Consider the following 23,950-nt stretch of genomic DNA (forward strand, 5'->3'; position numbering starts at 1 on the left):
ATGGCTGCAGAAGCTGGGGTCCTTGGATTGTAGGTCTTACCAATGCCTTGCCCAGCTCCTCGAGAAAGCTGTCTCCTCTGGAGCTACTCTCCGTCCCAATCTGGGTTCAACATCATCCAGATGACAAATGTGCACGTTGTATGAGCTGGTCTGGTGTCTCGGTTATCGAAGCGGATAATCTTGGAAATAATGTGGAAGTTTTCCAGAGACGTTGCATGGAAAAGTTATCTGCCAGTTTCTGCATCCCACATGGATTCTGTGGATTCCGCATTGAATCTGAAAACACCAACAAGGATAACAACCCTAAAGTATGCATGTAAATGAGTTTGGTCCATCTCTCCCCAATAACACACCTTCCCTCCATATTAGTGCAGCCCAGAATGATTTTCTGGATGGTTTCTGGGATGAACAGTTCAAAAGAAGACTATGTCCTGCACATAAGTAACCTCCATCCGCGTCGGTCCTGGTTGCATCCTTATCACTTTGGCAGCCATGCGGAGTGGCTCATTCCTTCAGCAAGAAGACCATTCAATTTCACTTTTTTTTAAACATCTGTATTTCTCCTCCTTCAGGCTGCTGATGATCTGGTTGCTGAAGGGCTGGTCCTGGACAGGCTGAGGGTCAATCTCATCCTCTCCTTCCAACTCACTGTCAGACTCTGAATTGACAGAGACATGATCCTCATATTCGGAAGATTTTTCATCTTCCAAAGAGGAAGGACGCTCCTTCCACACCAGCTTCTCTCTCTGCAAAACAATATTTCTAAGGCCCTCTGAGCAGAGATTATTTTTGCCATACTGATTGATTGTGGTAAGGAGCTACACATGCAAAGCTATTTATTTATGTCCCTCCCCCAATTTGCACCTGGCTGGGGTAGAGTGTGGGAAAATACATTATTTCGATATGTTGTAAAAAAAAATATATATATATAATAAATGAAATAATGTATTGTAATAACATTGTGCAGGATCCCACAAGACATTGTGTAGTTTCACACACTACCAAGGGTAAACAGTGCGAGAAAAGCGGGAGACAGGCAGGGAGACAGACAGGTTCTTGGTGTTATGTTGAAACAGCAGGCCCAGGGAGGAGGAAGACAAAGTGAAGGCACACAGCAAACCTTTTTGTTAAATTTTTACTTGTTTTCACCTACACACACACTTTTCCACACTTTTATTATTTATTATTATGTAATATAAATGTGTAGGGGGGTACACAGTGTGCACTAAATAAAAATGTGTTATTTTACAGAAAATGTGCCAAGGTCCATGAGTCTCAGGTTGAAAACAATAATGAAATGTATAATTTTTATTTTAGTAAACTTTGAAAATGGGTCCCTCAGTCCCCAACACCACACAAGGGTTAAGGAATTTGTTTTAATGTGAGCAATGTGAAAATGAAATACTGTATGGCCTTATTTAGTGTTAAGTAGGCCATATTTATTTGCCTATGGTCAACAATGAAGTAGTTTACAAGCACAGGTTTGGTCACTGTAAAATGAAATGGAATTTGACCCACCACCAAACTGTAACCAGCAGGTGGTGGTATATTGACTGGTTATAAACACAACTGTAGGAAATCGTTACCATGAAGCGCTGCACCGCGCGAGGTTCTTGACGGGATAAGAAATGTAACCAATATAAAAGTAGCGATACTTTGTAGCCTACCAGTGCATAACACTGTATGCTTGCGTCTCACATTGAGCCGTCAAGAGGAGTATAGCCTAGAACCAGAGCTTCGCGGGGCACTGCGCTACAACAAGGTTACTGAAGTACAGCCAAAGAGAAGAAAATCGGAGAAATATACACATGATGGACCGCCCGGACTGTGGCAACTGATACACATTGCTCCAGTTTAGTGATGCCATCGATGTCCAACGTCGTGGTAAGCCTTTCCAAGTGAAGGGACAGAGCGAATTTAATTTCATTGGCAGCTAATGTCCACAGTAGCCTATTCACAGTCAAGTCTTGCCCTTTGCAGTGAAATTCCGGTGGTAAATTGGGAAGCATCCGTATCCGGACACAGGAGAGGAAGGATTTCAGCGCCACTATTCTAAAACATAAAGGAGCCCATATTAGATCTGGATCAATACATCTCATTAATATTTTACAACGACATGAGGTGAGTGTTTCGAGTAACTATTCAACTCTCACTGACTTATTGCATTGGACCGCTGCTAAATTTGCTATGAGAGAAAAGTTTAGGCTATGCTGCAGTCAGGACCATATTTCAAAAGTCGGGACAATTCGTTTTCATATTGGTGTACACAAACCTTGATCTGTAAATTGAAAGGCTATTGATACATTGACCAACCGGTCACTTTTTTCCCCCGGTCATTATTATCTAGTCCAGTTGTCTGTTAATGTCAAAATATTGTTTGTTGTTGAAACCATAATCTTGATGTGCATACATGAAGATTACGTTTTCACCCGAAACATTTTGTAACACTAATCAGTGTGTGTTAATTTCCTTCTTCCATAGAAAGAACACATCTCCTGCTTAATAAGATGTATCCACACCATCGAGAAAGGTAAGTGGCTGTTATTTGGGATTTATGTTTCATTACAGTGGTGATATCCTCTCCTGAACACCTACTCAATAGCCCCTGTTGTCTGTTGTCAGTGGTGGCATAATGACCACAAAGTCCAAAGAGATCCATCCCAACAGTTGTCAGTAAAAGTATTGGTGTAATGACCTTGGGATGCCTATGACTCTTACAGGACCTCTACTTCAACAGGACGAGAGAGAGTCTTCTCTTGTGTCTTATGGAGTAGTAGTCTGATAGTGCACGGATCTGTGATCACAACGCATGTCAAATGGCTCTGGAATTACATTTACAAATTTTAGAGTGATGTTGATGTTGCATCTGAGAATATCGCACTAGATTCATTGTTTCTTGATGTTATATTGATAATAAGTGGTTTCAAACTTGATTTACAAAGTAAACCAGTTAGTGTTTATGCTGTTTATCCGTTTATCTCATGTTGTGTAGTGGTACTGCAGAGACCAGCACTACCTTATTTGAGCAGTACATTTATGTAATTGCTCTAAGGCCACTGTTGGGCTATTATTGCTGTACTCATTCAGGGAGAGTAGTACTCGCCCAGCACAGTATGCCACCAGAATCTCCTCTACAGAAGCATCCATGTAAATTGTTCTGTTTACAGCGTGGATAGGAATCTACTGTAATAATATGCCAAGAAACCCGTTAGAACTGATAGTGGGAGTGGTACACCATTCTACAAAAAGAGAACATGAATTAAAGTGGTTGTTAATCATAATAGATATAGGAAAAGCATCGTTGTGGAATTTCCATCACCAGAAGCTTGTTTTTCATTATCTAAAATCGGATTCTTCTCCCTACCTCTATACTGGTGGAATTCAGCTCACCTATTTAACAGCTGGAGCATATCTAATGAAACCAATCAATATTTTCAAACCTTGTGCAGGGTACAAATTAGGGCCCCCTATCACAATTCAAATATAAATGTGAGGACCCCCCTGAAATTGTGACTGTATGTGTGTGCGCGCGACTGTGCACATACTGTGTGTGCGTGTGCATGTGTGTGCGTGTCTGTGCAGCATATGTACACACAGCACACGTACGCACATCCCACTAAGCCATGTCCATCTGTTTAACATGAAGGATGAATAGTAGATCCTGGAAAGAGATCCGTTATCCATTTAGCTCCAACAGAGAGACAGTCGTCTGAAACACTGAAACATCTGGCTTGCCTGATGCAAGCCCTCAGGTGCCTGATGCAAGCCCTCAGGTCTCTCGTAGCGCCACACCTCCTTGGCACTGGAGGAATGTGTGTGGAGGTTAAAGAGGCAGCTCCCTGGCGTCCCGGTGGCTCAGGCTCTGCAGGGTGATCTCATCGCATTGGGGTGATCCCTATGGAGCCGGGAGCCAGTAATGTTGCTCCCTATGATAGAGGCTTGAAGGACAAACCCAACTGACCAAAAGACCAATCAGATGGATGGTGGGTGTAGCTCAGTCCCCATAGAGGATAATTTCTCATGCCTGGTCAAAGTTGGGCTGACAAACCCTTCCCTAATTTCGGCACCAAACGTTCCATGGTAATAACAATCTAACCCAGAATGTCAATCAATTTTCTCATATGTAAACTAATAATCGGGAAGCTTCGGTGCCAACATGGTAGTCACTGAATTTCCATGTCTCAAAGTGAGATTGCCGAACTTTGTAGCCTACCGTTTCTGTCCGACTCTGTTCCACAGCACTGCTTCCGTCCCCTGCCTGGCCAACCCTCTGATCAGTGTCTGTCTGAGCCTGGGGTGACTGCCAGCCTTATAGAAGCTGGTTATTAAGCATGAGATCAGCTGACAAGAGTGGGATTACTGTGTGATGAGACAGAAAATTACAGCTCAGGGTTTTTATCAGGGAGTTTGCCAAACATGGTCCACAAGCCCATCGGGGTGTGTGTGTGTGTTAGAGAGGGGGAGAGAGAGTCTGTGGGTCTGCTTTGATGGTAGTTGTTATTAGCAGTAGGGTTAATGTGAAGAAAAGTCTTGACGTGGAAAGTAATAACTCTGGCTAGCAACCAATAGTTGTCATTGTAAGCTAATTGTTTTTGTATACTTGGGATTCTTGAGGTTGGAATGTTAGGCCTACGCTAATTTACAACAAAATGAGATTTAGAAATCCTGGCACATAGAATTAGAGCAAAGATTCAACACCCATTAACTTAAATCTGATCCTGTGTCTGCTTACCTTCATCACCGAAGAGGTCAGACTAGAGTTCATTTGAATACAGTTTAATGTGCACAGTGACCTGGTATTTGCCATGTCTTAAATCATCCATAAATGATCTAGTTGATATTCGTGCTAGATTTATTTTACTTATCGCAATCATCAGCCAACGAAATGGACAGGATCGTCACTACCATATGTTGTTGTAATAATACACACTAGTACTCATCCAATACACATTAAATCAGACACTTACACCCATATCATGTCGTACATGTCAGTATGAGATTTAGTGGGTATTTTATACCATCAACCCTCTAACTGCAGTGGAGTGTATGTCCTGAATAGTTTGTACAGCTTTGAATTGAATACGATGAGGGTGAAAAAGTCAAACTATCAATCTGCAACTACGTGTCAAGGTATAATCCTTTTGACCTTACTGCGTACGTAATCCAATGGCTTTTTGAATGAAAGTTTTTTTTTATAGCCTATACTCGTCTCCTCACATTTTACATTAGTTGTTAAGCAGACGCTCTTATCCAGAGCAACATAGTGTGTTCATCTTAAAATGACTACGTGTGTAACGTATACGCTGGGAGTCAGAAAGCAGGTGCAGAAGGTGAGTTTAATACTGAACAAATACAAAAGAACAAACATGGGAAGCGTACCCCCCGCCCCCCCCCCAACGCCGGCCAGGGGGATAGCCCCATAGGCGAGTAGCGGTCTGGTCCGGACAGCGAGGGTGGAAATCTCGGATGATGTTGGGAACTAGAATGCCGTCCACAGAACCCAACACCACTCCTCTGGACCGTACCCCTCTCAGTCCACCAGGTACTGTAGCTGACCCCCACAACGTTGGGAGTCCAGAAGGTATCTGATGGCATAGGCGGGGCTTCTCTCGATGTTCAGGGGTGGTGGAGGGGACAGCATCAGCCATTGGACCAGGAACTACAGGTTTGAGGAGGGAAACATGAAAAGATGGTGAGATCCAGTAGTCAGTGGGGAGCTGTAATCTGTATATTATTTCATTGGCCCTCAGGAGGACTTTGAAAGGCCCCACAAACTGGGGTCTCAACTTCCGGTAGGGCAGGCGCAGCGGGAGGTTCCTGGTGGAGAGCCCTGTGGAGGAGTGACGAAGTGAGTTCTAGGTGTACTCCGCCCAGGGAAGGAGCCGGGCCCACTCCCCCTGCCGGCCCTGACAGTTACTCCAAATGAACCTCCCCAGCTCCTGGTTGGTCCTCTCCACCTGCCCATTGGACTGAGGCTGGTACCTCAGATGTGAGGTTGACCGTGACCCCCAGCTTCTCCATGAAGGCTCTCAGTGACATGGAGAGCATTTGGAAGACCAGGGAGAAGGATAAAACGGGAGAATTTGGAGAATCCGTCCACAACAACCATAACAGTGACGAATCCATCAGGGGAAGATCAGTAACAAAGTCTATGGACAGATGTGACCAAGGCGGCTGAGGCACTGGAAGGGGAAGTAGTTTCCCTGTTGGAGCATGCTGGGGAGATTTGGATTGGGTACATATGGCGCATGAGTTGACATAGTGGGTGATGTCCTGCGCCAAGGTGGCCACCAGTACTTCTCGGAGAGGGAATGGATGATGTTGCGGGTGATACCTGGGTGTCCAGTGGTGAGGGATGTATGTGCCTAGGTCAACATCTCTCACCCCCATGGGGACTTAGTGCGTTCTGGAGGGCAGGTAGCAGGAGCAGATATGAAGTTCAGGGAGGAGGCGAGGCCCTGGTCGATGAAGTTCCAAACACTTGAGGGCCAGCCAGCCAGTGAAATAGGAACCATAAAGTGTTTGGTGGGAAACGATGATAATGGCATACTCACTCCTAACCTGGGAAACGGAAGATCACGGGGCTGCCTGGGTTAGGGCGCACCGGACACCGCTGAAGCTGGTGCCCCTCCTGGCCGCAATAGGAACAGAGCCCCAGCTGTCTCTGGCGACGCCGCTCTGCCACGGAGAGGTGTGTGGACCGTACCTCCATGGGTTCAGGCTCTGCCTCAGGACGGCCAAAGGAGGGAGGAGAGTGGCGATGTGTACACCGGTGCTCCCGAAGAAGGTTATCCAGACGAATGGCCATCGAGATGAGAGTGTCAAAGGATATGTTGTCATCCCGACATGCCAACTCCGTCAGGACCTCCTTGCGCAGTCCACTGCGGAATAGGTGGCTCATTCCATCCGCTGGAGGCTGCCACAGTCTGAAAGGTGAGGGCGTACTCCGCAACAGTCTGGGCCCTCTGCCGGTGCTGGAAAAGTCGCTCACCTCCCTCTCTGCCCTCTGGAGGATGGTCGAAGACTGCCCTGAACAGAGCCATGAACCTCTCATAGGAACCCAGCTCTTTCTCTCTCCCAGACGGCCGTAGCCCACTTCAACGCCCGTCTGGTCAGCAGGGATATTACCATGGCAACCTTGGACCTCTCGGTGGTGGGAGCTCTCATCTGATAGGCGAAATAGAGGGAGAACTGGAGTAGGAAGCCACAGAATTTCGATGGAGTACTGTCATATTTCTCTGGAAGGGACAGTCGGGCATCCCTGACCTGGGTGGAAGAATGGGTAGTGTGGGGGGCTGGCTCACTGTAACAACTCATGGTAGGAGGCCCTCTGATAGGGGTATAGAGAACCTCACTGACGGTGTCGAGGCACTAGAGAACGTACCCAGTTTTGCCAGCTGGTCATGGTGTTTATGGAGTAGATACTGTAACCTTGTTCGTTAACCATCTGGAACAGCGTTGAATCTTCTGCTGCTTCCATATTGTGAGGTGTCATTCTGTAAAGCAAAGGTGCAGAAGGTGAGTTTAATACTGAACAGATACAAAGAACAAACATGGGAAGCGTACTGAACGTGAGAGAAAACCAATAACACCTAAGGACTGATGACAACTGAGGATTAAATAAAGAGGGAGTAATCAGGGCATTGATAACGTCGAGGTGTGTCTAATTATGGGACGCCGGTGTGCATAATGATTGTTTGCCAGAACCGATGGTTAGTAAAACTGGCAAAGTGGGTATGGCAAAGTGGGGTGTACACCAAGCCGAGTGATTTGGTGTATAGAGAAAAGAGGAGAGGTCCTAGAAATGAGCCCTGGGGGACACCAATAGTGAGAGCATGTGGTGCAGACACAGATCCTCTCCACGTCACCTGGTAGGAGCGACCTGCCAGGTAGGATGCAATCCAGGAGTGTACAGAGTCTGAGACGTCTATCCTTGAGATGGTGGAGAGGATGTGATGGTTCAGTGTTGATGTCAGCGGGTAGATCTAGGAGGATGAGAATAGAGAAGAGAGAGTCAGCTTTTGCAGAGAAGAGAGCCTCCATAACACAGAGGAGAGTGGTCTCAGTTTAGTGAGCCGTCTTAAAACTTGACTGGTTAGGGTCAAGAATGTCGTTCTGAGAGAGATAACATGAAAGTTGGTCATAGACAGCATGCTCAAGTGTTTTGGAAAGCATAGAAAGAAGGGATACTGGTCTGTAGTCAGAGGGGTCGAGTGTTGGTTTCTTGAGGAGGGAAGCATCTCTGGCTGTCTTGAGCCAATGGTCAGGGAGGAAGGAAGTGAAGAATGGGAGGTCTCCAGAGATCGTCTGGAGGAGGGGATGGGGTCGAGTGGGAAGGTTGTTGGGTAGCTGGACATCACGGATATAAGGATTTCATCTGGAGAGAGGGTAGAAAGAGATCAAGGCATAGGGTAGTTCTGTGTAATTGGGACCAGTGGACTCAGTTGGCTGAGTGGCTGTCATCAACCTTTCTTTCAAAGTGGTTGACAAAGTCGTTCGCAGAGAGGAAAGGGGAGCTGGTGGAGGATTAAGGATGAGAAGAAGGTGGAAAAGGATTGGAGGCAGGAACTTGAAATGTATAGTGATAGAAAGCAGCTTTAGCAGCGTATGCAGAGGAAGAGAAGGTAGAGTAGAAGGATGATAGGTCCTCCGGAAATGAGTTTTCCTCCATTTTTGCTTAGCTGCCCATAGCCCTGTTCTGTGAGCTCGCAGTGAGTCACTCCGCCACGCAGCAGGAGGGGAGGGCCGAGCCGGCCTGGAGGAAAGGGGATAGTGAGAGTCATAGGATTCTGAAGGAGAGGAGAGTATGCTCAAAGGGACAGGAAACAGGAAAGAAAATGATTTAGCAGAAGGGAGAGATGATATGATAGAAGAGGAGAGAGTGGTGGGAGAGAGAGGGCGAAGAATGTGATGGCGCATGCTCATCTGGGAAGGCTGAGTGGGCTAGGTGGACTAAGTAGGTAGGGTTGGAGGATGGGGTGAGGGGGTTTGTAAGGAGATTAGTACGAGAAGCCTCTATTAAATGAGGCGCATTGCCTGCCTTGTGAGTGGGAGGGGACTGGGAAAAGGTGAGGTCTAAAGAGTAAAGTTGTGGAAAGAAAGAGGTGGAAAGAAATTGAGGTCAGGCGTCGGGAGGTTGAAGTCGCCCAGTACAATGAGTGGTGAGCCATCGTCAGGAATTTAGTTCATCAAGGTGTCAAACACATTGAGGAACTTTCCAAGGGCACCAGAGGGGTGTTCGACAAAGAAGATTCAATGAGTTAACCAGATAACTTTGATAAACAACCCGAAATAACTATTGATTTTCTGGTTCATTAAGAAATCTAAACGTATGTGTTTTTGGTGTTGAGTCAATTGGACCATGCCCATTTCAAGCTTATCTTTCTCAAAAGATCTAGTTTTAAATATTTTGTGGAAGTTCGCTAGCTAATTAATTTATTGATCCTGCTTTGTAGTGTATCCCTCCTGTCGGTGATAGATAACAACAGCTTGAGTGGACAAGTGACAGTGGCAGCATGGAATTCAAATGAGGAGATGGACAGGTGAGAGAGGGGGGGAAATAAAAAATCTCCACTGAAGAGAAATGAGTATCCCTTTGCCACCACCGCCATGACCAGATGCTCTTGGACTATGAGAGAACACATAGTCAGATGACGAAGTAGCAGTGCTCTCTGAGGTAATCTATGTCTCCGTTAAGGTCAAAAAGTGTGGGGACTGAAGGACAACACGCCTCTCAGCACTGATTGATGATTACCTAGCAAAGATGAAGAAAGATACCCCCTCCAAAAGACACACCAACCAATTATCACAAAAGCTACTACTTAAATTGACCTGAAACCAGTTCAAGTCAATGTTTCAACCCTTCACAGCCACAAGTACTGAGCATTCAGCAGTTCAAACAGCAATGTTTTAGTAGGCTACTTGGTAGAGAGACAACACTTAACTACAATTGCCCAAGCCAGACTATACCAACAACAACAACTTATTGAAAAAGAAAAGATACTTAGGCTACTCTTGCAGAGATTGGTTGTCTTCCCAGGCTATAGATGAGGCACAGCCTCTCCACTTTGTCTAATTGCATTGCACAGTAACTCCCCCTCTGTGTACGATCTTTCCACTGCTGTCATTCAGATTTGGTTGAGTTTCCATTTTCCGTGCCACAGTTGCCAAACTAAACTCGAACACCAGTGGCATTGTTGCTTTGAAATATTTACCTCGTTTCTAGGATACCTAGCATGGTCACACTGGCAAGAGCAGGGGTTGGGAGGGGACTTGTGCAAAGGTTCTGAGATTTTTAGTCAACGGTCTTGTGCCAACCACAACCCACTGGCAAATGAGAATAGGACATAAAGAGCTGCCAAAGGTGACGCCAACATCTGTAGCTTTATGGCAGCCAGTCAGGTTTGGGAGCTATGCTCCATTATGGGAGGAATAGGAGGTTGTTTTTCCTCTGCGAAAGCACAAAGAAATTGCAGACATGTCTCATTCATCAGAAAATGAACAGTAGGTCTTGATTAGAATATGAGTTGTCAATTGTTTAGTGAACTGTGTTCATTCAAAAATTTAAACTGAGAAGAAAATAATTATTTAGAAAAAGTGAGCCTAGGTCAAGTTGTCTTTGCATTTGTCTTCACATACTCTAATTTGCTGGGCCATGCTAAGGAGTATACAATTATTGGCCACAATTTGTCTTCACATGCTTAGCTCCATGTCCCCTCCTTGCCCCAGGGAGCAACCGATCTTCAGCGCCAGGGCCCATGTGTTCCAGATCGACCCGAACACCAAGAGGAACTGGATCCCTGCCAGTAAGCATGCCGTCACCGTCTCCTTCTTCTACGACGGCAACAGGAATGTGTACCGCATCATCAGCGTGGGCGGTACCAAGGTGAGCCAGGCAGCTGTGCTGTCCTGTACAGTGACTCTCTGGAACATGAATGCAAACCACAGTTAAGAGTATGTGAACGTGTGGTCTTGTCGAAAGCTCTGATTTAGGGAAACATCCTTTTCGAGAGATGTTCTTAGGACATTGCGGGACGGTTGAAAATATGGTCTCCAGAGGTGCTTTCAGTTCACAATCATTTGCTTCTAGCCAACAAAAAAAAAGCAATTTACAGTTTGACAAAGAGAGTAGCTAAAGATGGGTCTGGTATGTGTAGCAGATCAGTATTGGCATGTTTAAGATTGTGTTCACTCTTACTTTTTCCCGTACTCTCATTTATCCTTCCATCTCCAAAGACCTTGGTTGTTCACGAGGCTAAACATAAAATCAGTGGTTGTGGGCTTTTATTAATTTAAAAACAATTGAGCCATTGTTCAGTCAGTAAGAACTGGAATGTGAACAGAAACTCAATGTCACCAAACAGCGCTCATAAGATCAAGGGTCAGATTCCTCACACGTTTTGAATTTAGATTCCCCAATGCCGCCCTGTAATTTATCTGATCTCTTCTTAACACCTCTGGTCTGACCCACATTCCCCACTCCCAGCAGACCTTGTGGTCAGCAACTTAATTCCACCCATCTGTTGTCTGGCAACGTGGTAATCTTTTGTACCACGTCATGTGAAACATGTTGCCCCTGACTCTTGTAATCGTTTGTTTAAAAAGCTCCTCTTCTTTAAGCTTCCCCTGCCCTCTGAGTGTGGGGTTTTAAGTCAGTCATATTATAGTAATTCTGCAGCTGATGCAGAAGTTTATAAATGGGTCTGCTTAATGTGTTTTCTCATGTGACGTGAAACCAAATGGAGGGGCTGTAGCCACTTCTCCGCACTGCCCGATGCAATGTTTGTTAATCTGGTCGGCCAGTCAAATAAATGCTATTTGTTTGTTACGTCCTGAAAATAATGCAAGCCATTGATTGCCATGCACCCACAGTCCAATCTAAAAGATGGGCATGTCATGCTATCAGAATAAGCTCAAAAGACATTTCCAAAGGAGATAACTGTTTACAGAGAAGATGTGTATAACCATCTGTTTGTACAATGGATTTGAAACAATCCATTTGGATATTATGAAAAGGCAAACGGATGCTTCCGTTATGATCGCAGATGTTTCACTTCTCTTTGTTCAAAGTCCGAGAGAATGAGTCCTCACGTTGGCACCAACGTGAACAATAATCTGTTGTGCATGATAGCTTTTGATGTTCATCAAGTGAGGTGAGGAACTACTACTGCAGTAAGCAATGATGTCCTCCTCCCTCTATCCCCAGGCCATTATCAACTGCACCATTACACCCAGCATGACGTTCACCAGGACCTCGCAGAAGTTTGGCCAATGGGCGGACAGCAGGGCCAACACGGTCTACGGCCTGGGCTTCGCTACAGAGCAGCAGCTGCATCAGGTGAAGATCTTCTAACTTCACTCTACACAAGCGTCCCAAAATAATTCATTTGTTGAATTATGGACAACTGATTTATCTTGTGCGATCATCATTTTTAGATACATTATCCAAGGCTTACTGCAATGTCAAACTAAATGCATTTCGCTCTTGTCCGTCCTCAGTTTTCTGAGCGGTTTAAGGAGGTCAAAGAGGCTGCCCGTCTTGCACGCGAAAAGTCCCAGGATAAGATGGAGTTGGCCAACACAGCCCTCAGCATTGCTGCCCCACAGGTGAGCTCAGACAGAATGCTTTTAAGAGAAAAGGTTCTGAGGAGGAACTTTTGAATGTCTGCAGAACTCCTGCGGTACACATCGAGGCATTGCTATCTCCCGCCGGCTGCGAAAGAGAAATGGGATGGGAAGGAAGGCGTAAAAAAAGAAGAGCTGGGTCATTCGTCTCTGAGGAAAGTGAGAGGAAATCTAGGGCGATGGTAAAATTATCCCAATGCAGCCCAGTGCTCTGCCTGGCTGGTTATGTCTGCTCACTGCAGAAGCCTCTGAAATGATTTAATTGCATTGATCAATAGGCTATTTTGATTATGGTGGTCACATGTTAACAAAATGTGTAACATACAGCAGGGCCTGGGACCCCTTTTGTGGTAGCAAATTCATCAGGGGACCCTTTCGTAATCAGAACAACTTGAGTGAGATATAAAATGACATGCAAGGAGTTTTACTATGACTTCAGCAGTGCATGGCCGGACGAACCAAGTCTCGGGAAGGAACATTTTAAAGGCCCGCCTCTAGGCATCGGAGAGAACCTTTTGCAGCTTTAAAAGCGAATATCCTGCAATTCTATAAATGTTTCCATGTGTCAGAGAGAACGTTACAGTTTTAAAGTTTAAAGATGGAATCCGCAGTAGGGGGAAACGGCGCCACTGGCTGCTCCACCGGCTGCCTCGCCACCGTTATTGTTTTTGTTGCAGAGCTGAGGAGTGTGGTGAAGCATGGTAAAAAAGAATTGCACTACATATTGTGCTCTTCTATCGCACGTGCAAGGATGTCCAAGGGAAGTAACTTCTTTGTTGTTGTAATATCGAAAAACGGCTGTGTCAGTTTTACCATGAAGGATTCCAGCTTTAAATTACAGTGCATTTATCTAAAAATGTAAAATTTTCGGGGGGGAGTACAATAACTATTGAGTTGAGAAATGTATAATTGGTGAATTGGTGTGGAATACTGTGATTAATAATATTAAGTTGTGTTGTATTTACACACTCTAAACGTATTCCACGGATCCATTGGCCAAAATTAATTTAATTTGTTAGCAATATTCATTAAAAAAATATATATATATATATACATACAGTACCAGTCAAAGGTTTGGACACACCTACTCATTCCAGGGTTTTTCTTTATTTTTACTATTTTCTACATTGTAGAATAATAGTAAAGACATGAACACCATGAAATAACACACATGGAATCATGTAGTAACCCAAAAAAGTGATCAAAATATATTTTAAAACGAATCAAAATATATTTTATATTCTTCAAAGTAGCCACCCTTTGCCTTGATGACAGCTTTGCACACTTGGCATTCTCTCAACCAGAATCATGAGGAATACTTTTCCAACAGTCTTGAAGGAGTTCCCACATATGCTGAGCACTTGTTGGCTGCTTTTTCTTCGCTCTGTGGTCCAACTCATCCTAAACCATCTCAATTGAGTTGAGGTCGGGTGATTGTGGAAGCCAGGTCATCTGATGCAGCACTCCATCACTCTCCTTCTTGGTCAAATAGCCCTTACACAGCCTGTACGTGTGTTGGGTCATTGTCTTGTTAAAACCAAATGATAGTCCCACTAAGTGCAAACCAGATGGGAAAGCGTATCGCTGCAGAATGCTGTGGTAGCCATGCTAGTTAAGTGTGCCTTGAATTCTAAATAAATCTCAGACAGTGTCACCAGCAAAGCACCATCACACCTCCTCCATGCTTCATGGTTGAAACGACACATGCGGAGGTCATCTGTTCACATACTCTGCGTCTCAAAAATACACGGCAGTTTGAGCTGTTCTTGCCATAATATGGACTTGGTCTTTTACCAAATAGGGCTATCATCTGTATACCATCCCTACCTTGTCACAACACATTTGCTCAAACACATTAAGAAGGAAAGAAATTCCACAAATGAACTTTTAACAAGGTACACCTGTTCATTGAAATGCATTCCAGCTGACTACCTCATGAACCTAGTTGAGAGAATGCTAAGAGTGTGCAAATCTGTCATCAAGGCAAAGGGTGGCTACTTTGAATAATCTAAAATATATATTTTGATTTGTTTAACACTTTTTTGGTTACTACATGATTCCATTTTGAATTCAGGGTGTAACACAAGAAACTGCTGAATAGGTCAAAGGGTATGAATACTTTTTGAAGACGCCGTATTATTTGTATCTTTTGAGATCTGGCTGCGGACCCCCGTGGGTACCTTCATGGGAACCCCTGATATACAGTATGAGATGCCCTGATATACAATATGTTTAATTGATATTGCTGTGTTCTTTATTCTCTTGCTATCGGACGACTTTTCTCCAGTTCTCACAGGTAGGTCTCGTGTGTGTTTGATTTCCAACCTTCACCGTCCACGTCTAAGAAGGGCCAGTACCAATGTGCTATGACAAGAAAGTAAATCAAACAGAAAATCTTGTGTCTTTATCTTTGCGAGGTTGAGTTGCTCAGAGTTTGATGAACATTTACAGGATAATAGTCACTCCTCAACCTGTTCTTGCTGCCGATATTGATATCCTTTTAACCCAGCTAACAATTGTAGGGAGAGAGAACGTTTTTGTAATGTTACCCGTAATGTTGCTGTGATGTTTGAAAAAATGTTAGCCAAATCCTCCTGAGAATCTATTTAGCATGTTTTAGAGGTAGGAGAGCATTCCCTTGATGTCAAACAGAACATGGCTACCATGTTCTCATAATATACAGTATTAATGCATCTCATGAGATGCTGCAAAAACATTTGTGTCCAGTTTTCTGAGGGTTAGGAGAATATTCCATCAACATCACTCCAAGCATACACAGAACATGGTTGCTATGTTCTCAGAATATAATATATTATTGTTCAAGACATGTTTCATGGCAACGTTGGAAGAACATTCATGGGTCCAGTTTTCTGAGGTTTAGGAGAACATTCCATCAATGTCACATGAAACAAACACAGAACATGGTTGCCATGTTATCAGAATATCTACTCAACAAAAATATAAACGCAACATGCAATGATTTTACTGAGTTACAGTTCATATAAGGAAATCAGTCAATTGAAATAAGATAATTAGTCCCTAATCTATGGATTTCACATGACTGGACACAGGCCCACCCACTTGGGTGCAAGACCCACCCACTGGGGAGCCAAGCCCAGTCAATCAGAATTAGCGTTTCCCCACAAAAGAGTTTTATTATAGACAGAAATACTCCTGTTTCATCAGCTGTCCGGGTGGCTGGTCTCAGACAATCCCACAGGTGAAGAAGCCGGATGTGGAGGTCCTGGGCTTGAGTGGTTACAAATGATCTGATATACTGCCAGATTATCTTAAAACAATGTTGAAGGCGGCTTATGCTAAAGAAAGGAACATTCATTTCTCTGGAAACTGCTCTGGTGGACATTCATGCAGTCAGCATGCCAATTGCACGCTCCCTCAAAACTTGAGACATCTGTGGCATTGTGTTGTGTGACAAAACTTCACATTTTAGAAGCCTTTTATTGTACCCAGCACAAGGTGCACCTGTTTAATTAGTTTCTTGATATGCCAAACCTGTTAGATGGATGGATTATCTTGGCAAAGGAGAAATACTCATAAACAGGGATGACATTTTTTTTTTTGCGATAATTTAAGTTTATTGTTTGTATGGAACTTTCTGGGATCTTTACATTTACATTTACATTTAAGTCATTTAGCAGACGCTCTTATCCAGAGCGACTTACAAATTGGTGCTTTCACCTTATGACATCCAGTGGAACAGCCACTTTACAATAGTGCATCTAGGTCTTTTAAGGGGGGTGAGAAGGATTACTTTATCCTATCCTAGGTATTCCTTAAAGAGGTGGGGTTTCAGGTGTCTCCGGAAGGTGGTGATTGACTCCGCTGTCCTGGCGTCGTGAGGGAGTTTGTTCCACCATTGGGGGGCCAGAGCAGCGAACAGTTTTGACTGGGCTGAGCGGGAACTGTACTTCCTCAGTGGTAGGGAGGCGAGCAGGCCAGAGGTGGATGAACGCAGTGCCCTTGTTTGGGTGTAGGGCCTGATCAGAGCCTGGAGGTACTGAGGTGCCGTTCCCCTCACAGCTCCGTAGGCTGTGTGTCTGTGATTGAATTAATATTTTACCTTCAATGTTTAGCTGCCTGATCTGTTGAAATTAGATAATTGTACAATAAAAAATAGAATATATTTTTAGACTCAAAGAAAGTTCCAGAACTGTCAAGACAATAACTCCTTGTTCCAACTTCCCACTGTGCATGAAAAGTTGCAGTAGAACTGTTTCATGAGGAACTGTTTCAATGAGAAGGTAGATGTTATTTCATGCTACTGAGACTTATATGGTTTGACACCAGTATTGTCAGCATGTTTTATTAACTGGGCGATCTGGAGTGATCAGAGAGTAGACTGAAGAAGTGAAGTAGACAAACTGCCAATGTTTTAAAGTTCTATGAAATGAGTCTGTGTAGTGACTAACCCTTGTGATAGTGAGTGTCTTTAATTTCAGGTCATGAATCATGGGACTAACACTTTACATGTTGCATTTATATTTTTGTTCAGTATAAGTAGGACTCTCAAATGATTAGAACATTTAAACAAGTAAATCGGAGGATTTGCTCAAATTCCGAATTTGCTCAAATTGAGCTGTAATTTAATAGTTTTTATACAAAAAGCATAAGAATATTGATGTCTTGATTTTGTCTAAAATAATGGTAAGCAAAATCTGGCAAATTACTAAAGCACACTATCTTTAACCTTAATGTAAACCTGTTTTGACATTGTTGTTTTTAGCTGTATATGTATTTTGAATGTTTTCAAAAAAAAATATTATTGGTGGAAAAAATTAATTGTGCCCTAAAATGACAAAACGTTAACTTGAATTAACTGATTAACTCTGACGGCTAATAAACTCAGCAAAAAAAGAAACGTCCCTTTTTCAGGACCCTGTCTTTCAAAGATAATTTGTAAAAAAAAATAAAAAACTTCACAGATCTGCGTGAACGTGCCTTTAGGCATGCTGCAAGGAGGCATGAGGACTGCAGATGTGGACAGGGCAATAAATTGCAATGTCCATACTGTGGCATGCCTAAGACAGCGCTACAGGGAGACAGGATGGACAGCTGATGGTCCTCGCAGTGGCAGACCACGTGTAACAACACCTGGACAGGATCGGTACATCCGAACATCACACCGGCGGGACAGGTACAGGATAGCAACAACAACTGCCCGAGTTACACCCGGAACACACAATCCCTCCATCAGTGCTCAGACTGTCCGCAATAGGCTGAGAGAGGCTGGACTGAGGGCTTGTAGGCTTGTTGTAAGGCAGGTCCTCATCAGACATCACCAGCAACAACGGGTGGGCACAAACCCACCGTCGCTGGACCAGACAGGACTGGGAAAAAGTGCTCTTCACTGACAAGTCGCAGTTTTGTATCACCAGGGGTGATAGTCGGATTCGTGTTTATTGTCGAAGGAATGAGAGTTACATCGAAGCATGTACTCTGGAGCGGGATCGATTTGGAGATGGAGGTTCTGTCATGGTCTGGGGCGGTGTGTCACAGCATCATCGGACTGAGCTTGTTGTCATTGCAGGCAATCTCCACGCTGTGCGTTACAGGGAAGACATCCTCCTCCCTCATGTGGTACCCTTCCCGCAAGCTCATCCTAACATGGCCCTGCAGCATGACAATGCCACCAGCCATACTGCTCGTTCTGTGTGTGATTTCCTGTAAGACAGGAATGTCCGTGTTCTGTCATGGCCAGCGAAGAACCCGGATCTCAATCCCATTGAGCATGTCTGGGACCTGTTGGATCGGAGGGTGAGGGCTTGGGCCATTCATGTCTCAGTTGTTGAATCTTATGTTCATACAAATATTTACAGGTTAAGTTTGCTGAAAATAAAAGCATTTGACAGTGAGAGGACGATTCTTTTTTTGCTGATTTTAAATACATTTCCATTCAAAAGTTTGGACACACCTACTCATTCAAGGGTTTTCAAAACTATGAAATAACACATGTGGAATCATGTAGTAACTATGTAGTAACCACCCTTTTCCTTGATGACAGCTTTGCAAACTCTTGGCATTCTCTCAACCAGCTTCATGAGGTAGTCACCTGGATTGCATTTCAATTAACAGGTGTGCCTTGTTAAAAGTTCATTTGTAGACTTTTTTTCATTCTTAATGTATTTGATCCAATCAGTTGTGTTGTGACAAGGTAGGGGTGGTATACGTAATATAGCCCTATTTGGTCAAATACAAAGTCCATATTATGGCAAGACCAGCTCAAATAAGCAAAGAGAAATCACAGTCCATCATTACTTTAAGACATGAAGGTCAGTCAATTCGGAAAATGTCAAGAACTTAGAAAGTTTCTTCAAGTGCAGTCGCAAAAACCATCAAGCGCTATGATGAAGCTGGCTCTCAGGAGGACAGCCACAGGAAAGGAAGACCCAGAGTTACCTCTGCTGCAGAGGATGTTCATTAGAGTTACAAGCCTCAGAAATTGCAGCCTAAATAAATGCTTCACAGAGTTCAAGTAACAGACACATCTCAACATCGACTGTTCAGAGGAGCATGCGTGAATCAGGCCTTCGTGGTCGAATTGCTGCAAAGAAACCACTACTAAAGGACACCAATAAGAAGAAGAGACTTGCTTGGGCCAAAAAACACGAGCCTCCAGGCTGTGTAAGGGCTATTTGACCAAGAAGGAGAGTGATGGAGTGCTGCATCAGATGACCTGGCCTCCACAATCACCCGACCTCAACCCAATTGAGATTGTTCAGGATGAGTTGGACCGCAGAGGGTAGGAAAAGCAGCAAAAAAGTGCTCAGCATATGTGGGAACTACTACAAGACTGTTGAAAAAGCATTCTAGGTGAAGCTTGTTGAGAGAATGCCAAGAGTGGGCAAAGCTGCCATCAAGGCTACTTTGAAGTATCAAAATATATTTTGATTTGTTTAACACTTTTTTGGTTACTCTTTTATTGTGTTAATTCATAGTTTTGATGTCTTCACTATTATTCTACAATGTAGAAAACTTTGACATTTCAGACTTGATTTTCCGTTACGAAAAATGTATCCATCCCTAAAAAAATGTCCATGAATTATAATCACATAATAATTCACATTTCCTGTTGCAATCCCTTGAATGAGTAGGTGTGTCCAACCTTTTGACTGGTACTATATATATATATATATATATATATATATATATATATATATATATATATATATATATATATATATTGTGTGTGTGTTCTAGACACGATTCATTGGAACGCTGCAATGACATTCCTGTGTCCAAGAACGTTTAAAAAACATAGGACATTCTGTGATGATCCCCTGGAGGTTTTTGTCTAGTTCCTGGCTATTTCCGGGGACGTCCCTTAAGACGTTTTTCGCCTGATGGTCCCAACGAAATGTCTTAAATAAAAATGTTTCATTACACAGCACCCCTTGTTACTGATGCCGAGCCCATCAAGGCCCTGATTAGTGAACCACTGATCCATTGAACACTATTTGTCTGTTGGCAAGGTTAGGGGCACCACACTGTGCTTTCAACTTACATATTTGACATTCATTATTACATTGTGCATGTATACAGTCATTATTATTCAACATGTCCCCACAACCGCTTGGTTCACAGCATTCCTTTGCACCCCAGTAGCTCTACTTGCACATTCATCTTCTGCACACCCGACCATTCCAGTGTTTAATTGCTATATTGTAATTACTTCGCCACCATGGCCTATTTATTGCCTTACCTCTCTTTATACTACCTCATTTGCACATGCGGTTTATAGATTTTTTCTACTGTATTATTGATTGTATGTTTGTTTATTCCATGTGTAACTCTGTGTTGTTTTATGTGTCGAACTGCTTTGCTTTATCTTGGCCAGGTCACAGTTGCAAATGAGAACTTGTTCTCAACTAGCCTACCTGGTTAAATAAAGGTGAAATAAAATACAATTTTAAAAATCTGATCATCCAGCTACGCCACCATGTCTGTAACCAGGCTTCCATCAAACATTTAATGTGGATGAATTAACTGACCATTGAAAAAAGTAATGATGGAAACAGAAAATGTCAGTACAATAGTCGAAAGACAATTTGTTCGTTCGGCATGGTTTAACCATCATAATCTAAACTTGGAGTCACGCGATATGTTGTGTGGTCCTCCCACTACGATTCAGGAACGCAATGCAGTTTACTAGGCTGCAGATGAAATAAGTTATGTTGAACTTCACAGGGTGGTGAAAGTACACAGTTATGAGCTTGATGCTGCTTTCCAATAAATATCAAGGGTTTTATTCTGGTGACGTGATCATCGATGCTTGGCTGAAGTTTGACAAATAAAAATGATCTTGCTCTTATCCATAACAGGCTAATCTTATCAAGCTAATCTTATCAAGCCAATCTTATCAGGCCAATCTTATCAGGCCAATCTTATCAGGCTAATCTTATCAGGCCAATCTTATCAGGCCAATCTTATCAGGCCAATCTTATCAGGCCAATCTTATCAAGCCAATCTTATCAGGCCAATCTTATCAGGCTAATCTTATCAAGCCAATCTTATCAAGCTAATCTTATCAAGCCAATCTTATCAGGCCAATCTTATCAGGCTACGGTAGTCTTAATAGGCTAATCTTATCAGGCCAATCTTATCAGGCTACGGTAGTCTTAATAGGCTAATCTTATCAGGCCAATCTTATCAGGCTACGGTAGTCTTAATAGGCTAATCTTATCAGGCCAATCTTATCAGGCTACGGTAGTCTTAATAGGCTAATCTTATCAGGCCAATCTTATCAGGCTAATCTTATCAAGCCAATCTTATCAGCCTAATCTTATCAGGCTAATCTTATCAGGCTAGTCTTAATAGGCTAATCTTATCAAGCCAATCTTATCAGCCTAATCTTATCAGGCCAATCTTATCAGGCTAATCTTATCAAGCCAATCTTATCAGCCTAATCTTATCAGGCTAGTCTTAATAGGCTAATCTTATCAGGCTAATCTTAATAGGCTAATCTTAGCTAATCTTAATAGGCTAATCTTAGCTAATCTTAATAGGCTAATCTTAGCTAGTCTTGTATCTGAAAGCTGTTGGCTAGAGCACACATGCCAAGACCAGAGTGGGCACATTTACCATTAACGCAACAGTGTTTGTGACCAAATCATCTGTAGAGTTGAAAATGTGATGGAAATACATTGAGCTTTAGATTTTTATTCGTTACGTGAAAACTAAAGCGAAAAAGTACCTTTTTATGTGCACTACGTCATCACACACTGCTTTATATCTGCAACAAGTCCGTTCGGTGGAAATCGCACCACTGGTGGAAAAATGCAAATGTTTTCTTTATGTCGATTTTTGAATATTTGCATGGAAATCTGTTACTAATTGGATAGAAACCTAGCTCATTTCTGATTTCACCTGATTTGCTACACTTTGCACTTTGAAGTAAATCTCAGCTCTGTTAAAAGTACACTCAAAAATATATGTATTTTTTTATCATAGTGATCAAGGACGATACATAGATTAGTGGCTCACCAATCAGAGCCTTGTCTGTCTTCGCAACAGTAACAAGGGTGACTGGTTATTTGGGAACATCAGGCAAAGTCCTAAAAACGCCTTCAGGGATGTCTCCGGAACAAGCTTGGAACGAGACAAAAACCTCCAGGGGATCATGACAGAAAACCCAATCTTTTAAACGTTATTGGACACAATGTTTCCATGAAACGTGTATGGAACATTAATACAGTATCTTGTATTCAGAGAACATGGGAACCATGTTTTGTGTATGTTTAGGTGTGACTTAGAATATTCTCCTAACCCTCAGAAAACAAGGCTCATTAATATTCTTGCAACGTCCCATGAAACATGTCTATCACATTTAATATGGAATTTTCTGAGAACATGGTAACCACATTCTGGTTAAGTTCTATTTGACATTAAAGGTCCAATGCAGCGGTTTTTATCTCTGTCAAATACTTTCTGGGTAACAATTAAGTACTTTACTGTGATTATTTTCAAATAAAATGGTTAAAAAAATAAACAAAAATAGTTTCTTAGCAAAGAGAAATTTCTCAAGCAAGAATTTTGCTTGAAGTGTCTAAGAGTGAGGAGAGAAACTGAAAACGACCTGTTATTGGCAGAGCGGTTTGGAACCATGATGTCACAAGGCAGGCCAAAACTCCATCCCACCAACACAGGCAGACATTTCAGGCAGTCTTTTCAAACTGCTGTTACACTAAAAGAGCAGTATCATACTTTTCACAATTTCACATTATTTTTAACTTCATAGTGTGAATATATATATATACATTACCAGTAAAAAGTTTGGACACACCTACTCATTCAAGGGTTTTTCTTTATTTGTACTATTTTCTACATTGTAGAATAATGGTGACCTCGCCAGGTAGGCCAAAACTCCATCCCACCAAAACAGGCTGAAGTTTCAGGCAGTCTTTTCAAACTGCTGTTACACTAAATGGGAATGATCATCTTCACAATTTCAGTAGTATTTCAACCTCATAGTGTGGACAGGTATATAAAACACATGAAAATCACGTTTTGGAGTGCACTGGGCCTTTAAGGGAATGGTTTCTTAGACGCAGTCCTTGCGCAACACTGAAATATTACTATGAAAGTGTTAGGTAAGAACCTAATGAGACTTAAAGGAGAAGTTTTCTTTTTAACAACCAAATCTCAATTTTTCATGTAAATGGGATATTATAGAAGGTTCTAGACACCTTTTTTTGTGATTTCACTTGTTTTTGAGAAACTTACCCCAAACCGTAAATCACTTCCTCACCCTCGTTGTGTAGTATGGGGGTCCTGAAAAAACATGAACAAAGGCTCCAAAAACACCCAAATACATCCTTTTAGAAATGTCAAAGCACTCAGTGTTGTGATCCAGGTCTTTAGATGTTGTACACATGAAATTGTGTCATTCCATTTTCTGCAGCGTTATATTCCTTTTTTTGCGACTCGAGCCGTTTCCCCAATCCAGCTGTCCCATTCTCATCTAGCCTGCTGCTGCATGTAACTGCCAAAATAAAGGAAACACCAACATAAAGAGACTTAATAGGGTTGGGCCACCACGAGTCTACAGAACAGGTTCAAGGCGCCTTGGCGTAGATTTTACGTCTGGAACTTCTTGTGTGGAAGCACCCCATGCTTTCAATATACTTTGTATCCCTCATTTGCTCAAGTGTTTCCTTTATTTTGGCAGCTACATGTCTAATGGACAGAGAGGGATCGCTCGAGTCGCAACAAAATGGAATATAACTTGCAGATAGGGTTCGGAATGACCTGCATCACTATATACTGAGAGCTTTCTAAAAGGACGTATTTGAGTGTGTTTGGATCCTTT

General features: G+C 42.9%; 1 protein-coding gene and 1 long non-coding RNA gene across 3 annotated transcripts in view; one reads left to right on the plus strand and one right to left on the minus strand.

The window, feature by feature from the left end:
* Nucleotides 1-1,589: 1,589 nt before the first annotated feature.
* LOC115114232 (homer protein homolog 3-like) overlaps nucleotides 1,590-23,950 on the plus strand; it is a 37,050-nt gene continuing 14,689 nt past the window's right edge. The window contains exons 1-6 of one of the 2 annotated variants that reach the window (XM_029642312.2): nucleotides 1,590-1,884; nucleotides 1,981-2,121; nucleotides 2,482-2,530; nucleotides 10,729-10,885; nucleotides 12,206-12,337; nucleotides 12,499-12,606. In XM_029642312.2, the coding sequence (XP_029498172.1) occupies nucleotides 2,508-2,530; nucleotides 10,729-10,885; nucleotides 12,206-12,337; nucleotides 12,499-12,606 (420 nt within the window). In that variant the 5' untranslated portion in view covers nucleotides 1,590-1,884; nucleotides 1,981-2,121; nucleotides 2,482-2,507. Of the gene's footprint in view, nucleotides 2,122-2,481; nucleotides 2,531-10,728; nucleotides 10,886-12,205; nucleotides 12,338-12,498; nucleotides 12,607-23,950 lie in introns of both variants that reach the window. The other variant, XM_065013242.1, reaches the window with a different exon arrangement.
* On the minus strand, nucleotides 5,351-23,593 carry LOC115114234 (uncharacterized). Its single transcript, XR_003861209.2, has 4 exons — nucleotides 23,365-23,593; nucleotides 7,869-7,985; nucleotides 7,385-7,496; nucleotides 5,351-5,659 (listed from the first exon to the last, which is right to left on the minus strand). It is a non-coding gene; the product is annotated as an uncharacterized LOC115114234 (long non-coding RNA).

This window comes from Oncorhynchus nerka, linkage group LG9b, assembly GCF_034236695.1.
Source record: "Oncorhynchus nerka isolate Pitt River linkage group LG9b, Oner_Uvic_2.0, whole genome shotgun sequence".
In the NCBI taxonomy this organism is placed as follows: domain Eukaryota; kingdom Metazoa; phylum Chordata; class Actinopteri; order Salmoniformes; family Salmonidae; genus Oncorhynchus; species Oncorhynchus nerka.